The sequence below is a fragment of the Echinops telfairi genome, unplaced genomic scaffold, assembly GCF_000313985.2.
Source record: "Echinops telfairi isolate 266 unplaced genomic scaffold, ASM31398v2 ScPeMD7_42;HRSCAF=159, whole genome shotgun sequence".
NCBI classification, from domain to species: Eukaryota; Metazoa; Chordata; class Mammalia; order Afrosoricida; family Tenrecidae; genus Echinops; species Echinops telfairi.
Window position 1 is genome coordinate 2,463,423 of NW_022103940.1, and position 4,510 is coordinate 2,467,932.

Consider the following 4,510-nt stretch of genomic DNA (forward strand, 5'->3'; position numbering starts at 1 on the left):
TACAGCTGTAAAATATCTGCTCACAGGTGGTGGAAGGTTTCTCTTTCTCATAAAGAGCATCATTATAGTATTTTTAAATGTATATTAATTAGGCCAATTGATCTAGAATTTTTTCCCATAAATCAAATATTCATGTAAATGACTGAGAATTTAGGACAGTTCTAACACATAGTAGAGTCTGTTTATGTCAAACTATATTTCTTTTTCATCATCATAATTGTTATTAAAAGTTACATATATGTATATTATGAAATAATATACAATATTCCAGCTTATTGATACTCATATATTTTAATGTATTGTTTTATTATTGATGTTTTCAGAGTTTTATAGTATGTAGTAAACACACTGCAAACTCTTACTAACTTTTTGACATTTTATAACAAAAGCTTATAAATATTTATATATAATGTCAAGGCAATGATCAATATTAATTTATTTGACATTTGACATCTTTTTTTTAAAGATCATTGTATTGGGACCTCTTACAGCTCTTCCCCCGCAGTTTCTCCACCTCTCCTCTCTCCACTTTCCCCTTATCCTCCTGGTAACGCTACTCCCATTTCTGTTCTTGAGAGGTTTATCTGACCTAGATTCTGCGTGTCCTGGGCGCTTATCTGTACCTGGGTACATGGTAACTATTCAGCGTAGTTTAAAGGCCTTATCTTTCTTCCGCAGAGCAGCTGGTGCTTTTTGACTGCTAGCCTTACTGTTAGCAGCCCATTGTGTAACCCACTACCCCACCCGCGCTTCTTAAGCTGGGAGGAGTGGGATATATTATTAGTGCAGTCACTAGAGGAACTTACAACCAGTGCTACAGTCCAGATATGTGGCTTACCTCCTTGTTAACCTGAGAATGTGCAAAGCTCAGTGAGTTTCCTACCCACTGTCTTATAAGTCCATTCATCCTGTAGATGCCTGTGAATATGTGATTCTCTTGGATAAAGCATGCAAAAGGAGGCAAAAATTCTCCTTTGCCAAAACTCCCGAAGAAAATTCCCCTATTGCTGAACCTGCCATTTAATTGGGTTGTGAGGTTCACTTCTCTCCTGGAGTGATCTGTAATTACTGTATATACTTGAGTATAGGCTGACCCAAATATCAGCCGTGGCACCTTATTTTACCACTAAAATGGCATTTAAAAAATGTGTTGAAAAACTCGGCTTATACACGAGTATATACAGTACATAAAATACAGGCCATCCCCTGGGGCTCCAGTTGGTGTGCGAGCTTGTTCGTTTCACATCACTCCTCACTCTGGGAGAGGCACCCAGTCTCTACATCGTGTGAAGTAGGACACAAATGTTTACAGGGATGTGGAATTTTCCAGAAAAATCTTTAGTCAGAGAAATGAGAACCAAGATAAGGATATCCCATGTGGGATGACTAGGGGGACTGAATTTTCAGAATGTATGGGGTCAACAACAGACAGACTTATGTGTGTTCTTGGACATGAAGAGCTCCAGACAGGGTTGCCAAGATGAATATGCCATCATTTTTATTTCAAGGTTTTCAAGGATATGTGAATATTCAATCAAGGGGTCTATGTAACTCAGGAGAAATAGGAGGCCATGGTCTGATAGTAATCAATTTGATCATAGATGTTGATTAAAGGTACACTCCATCCATCAACAGAGAAAGTCCCATAGATTCTTTGTCTTGAGATCATTTATAGGAAGGTCCAGATATGGGGATCCTCAGGATGTATCCCAGACTTCATCCACTGTTGCCTGATAGAGGTGAGAGCCTTATTCTGAGGTTGTGGGACGCAGCTGATTGGAATAAAGCATCTTAAGCTCTCCTAGACATACAGGGTATGAAACCCACTCCAGGCGTCAGCCAATGGAGATGCTGGTAAGGGACTTAGTCTAAGGTATAGGACTGAAGTCAGCAAAAGGAGACCTAGGGCTGGACGAGATTCAATGAAGATGCTATCCTTAGGGCTGAGAGAAACTTCCTCCATCAGAACTGACATACAGAGCCCTGCCTTGTGGGCATCCCTGGGATACAAGGCTGTTGTTGATAGAACAAATTCTACTCCTTGTTATTCTGCCATCAGGTTTCGAGGGGCTTGGTTCAAGGGCAATTTTCAAAAGTCAAGAGCAGAATTATTTCCTGGTTTTAATGGAGCCAAGGTGAAGATTTGGGGCCCACCCACCTGATGACAGTGGGAAAATCTTTGAATCACTTCCCTACTCTTAGCCAGCTTTGGAGACCAGAGACAGGAGAAGTCAAAGGAGTCAACCATCACTGCAGCTTGGAGTCTCAGGATAAAGCCTCAGGACAAGGGTGGGCGTATCTCAGGTCACCCCACAGTCAATGCAGGGACTGAGGAGACCACCCACCTTTAAATAGAAGGGACAGCAAGGCCTCTGACTTTCTTTCCTTCTTTTAGGTCTTGCAAGTCCAGGTCAGGGCTAAGAGGCTGTGGTGGTTTCCCCCTCACTTCTTGAAATCAGATTGCAAGAAAGTGAGGCCTCTGGTCTGAGGATCCAGCCATCAGGCAACCAAGGGGTGGGCTCTGAGCTTCTCCATGGAAGTGAGAGGAAAGTTATGAATAACAGTTGAAGGGTCTATGAATGAATCCCAGACAGATATCAGTACTGGGTGATTTGGGTCACTGTGGTAGTCTGAAGTTCTACTTTGGGAGCTTCAGGGGAGGTACCTACCTTAATTTGAGGTGTCATTTTCAGGGAAGCAGAAGTAAAGGTGTATAAGAGTTGTGAAACCACTTCACATGCTACCCTAAACATGAACTGAGACAGACTCTCACTCAGCAATAGAAGCTTTCCCTCTATGAGACCCTGCTGTCAGCCCCAGTAAACCTCAGGCAGAGGAGGCAGGAAGTAACCTATTGCAATCTCTACCTTCCCCCACAGAATTCTCAAAGACAGGCTCCCAGGAGCAAGGAAGCTTCCTGTGTTGCTAGGACAGTGTCCTTATGGGAAACTGCAGGTGTCTTCAATAAAACCAAAGAGGCATCTTCGCGCTGAAGGGTGCACATCTTCTCAGCATCCCACGGCCCCAGAGCTCACGTCACCTGCCCTACTGCCTAGGACGCTGAGTGCTGCCCTTGACCAGAGGAACCATGCCTCGACAGCATAAGATTAAACCCCAGAAGGATGAGAAACACCAGCAGGTTCAAGGGGAGGCCCGTGATCAGGGAGGTGCTCATGATGAGGCAGCAGTACGAGAAAAGCCCAGTTCCTCCTCCTCCTCTCCTCTTTGTGAGGAGAACACCCAGAGTTCTGATGCTGCTAAGGGCCCTCTTAGTCCCCAAGAACCCCGGGGACCCTCTTCTAGCATCAATACTTCTATAGACAGAAGAGCTGATCGAGGACCACATATGGACTGTTTAAATTCCCCGAACAATGAAGCCTTGTGCCTTGACCCTATTTCCTTGAGGGCAGATTTGTTGGAGCACTTTATGCTGTACAAGTTTAAACTGAAGCAGCCCATTACCAAGGCTGACATGTTGAAGATTATCAGTCCCAAACACAAAGACCGGTTTCCTGAGATTCTCAAGCAGGCAGCTGAGAACCTTGAGGTGGGGTTTGCGGTTGAAGTCAAGCAAGCTGACTGCTCCATTGAATCCTACACTCTTGTCAGCAAACTGGCCCTCCCCAACAATGGTCGGGTCTATCCTGGCAGGGGCTTGCCCAAAACAGGGCTACTGATGATTCTGCTGGGGGTGATCTTATTGAAGGGCCACCGTGCCACTGAGAAGATGATCTGGGAATTCCTGAATATAATGCGCATATTTCCTGGGAGGAAGCACTTCATCTATGGAGAGCCCAAGAAGCTCATCACCAAAGACCTGGTGAGGCTGAAGTACCTGGAGTACCGGCAGGTGCCCAACAGTGATCCACCGTGCTATGAATTCCTGTGGGGCCCCAGAGCCCATGCTGAAGCTTCCAAGACTAAAATTCTTGAGTTTATGGCCAAGGTCAATGATGTCATTCCCAGTTCCCTCTCATCCATCTATGAGCAGGCTGTGAGAAAGGAAGTGACAGTCCATCACAGCCTGATAGCCATGGTTAGTGCTACTGGCCTGGCCAATGCGTTTGCCAAGTTCAGGTGTAGCAACTGTTCTCGCCGCCTGTGAAATCTGAGGTTTTCTTTTGCTCAGATTAGATAATCTGACCTGAAATTAGAGATTATCTTGAAAACCTCAAGGAAACTTTATGTTATATTGTTGGGATAATGAACTAGCAGGGGTGGAAAATAAAGCATAATCAATTCTTAACTTGTCTGAATTTTTTGTTTTTATTTTTACTGGCTGAACCATTGATTGTTATTCAAATTGCACAAAACACACTTGGGAAAGTTTATATAAATTTTCTCTAGATTTCTAGATTATATTTTCAAAAAGTAGTTTTTACAGAATTGACTTGAGATAACTTACAATTTAATTATTCAACTAGAATGAGTGTGCAATAATCTCCACAATCCATTTCAGAAACTTTTCCTTCATACTATTTGTTCCTAGCACTCCATTGCCCCTTATTGT

General features: G+C 43.5%; 1 protein-coding gene across 1 annotated transcript; it reads left to right on the forward strand.

Annotated features, from left to right (window-relative positions):
* Positions 1-3,088: 3,088 nt before the first annotated feature.
* On the forward strand, positions 3,089-4,041 carry LOC101651312 (melanoma-associated antigen B5-like). Its single transcript, XM_004714148.2, is given in 2 exon segments — positions 3,089-4,004; positions 4,007-4,041. Coding segments are annotated over 2 exon segments (951 nt in total).
* Positions 4,042-4,510: the final 469 nt, after the last annotated feature.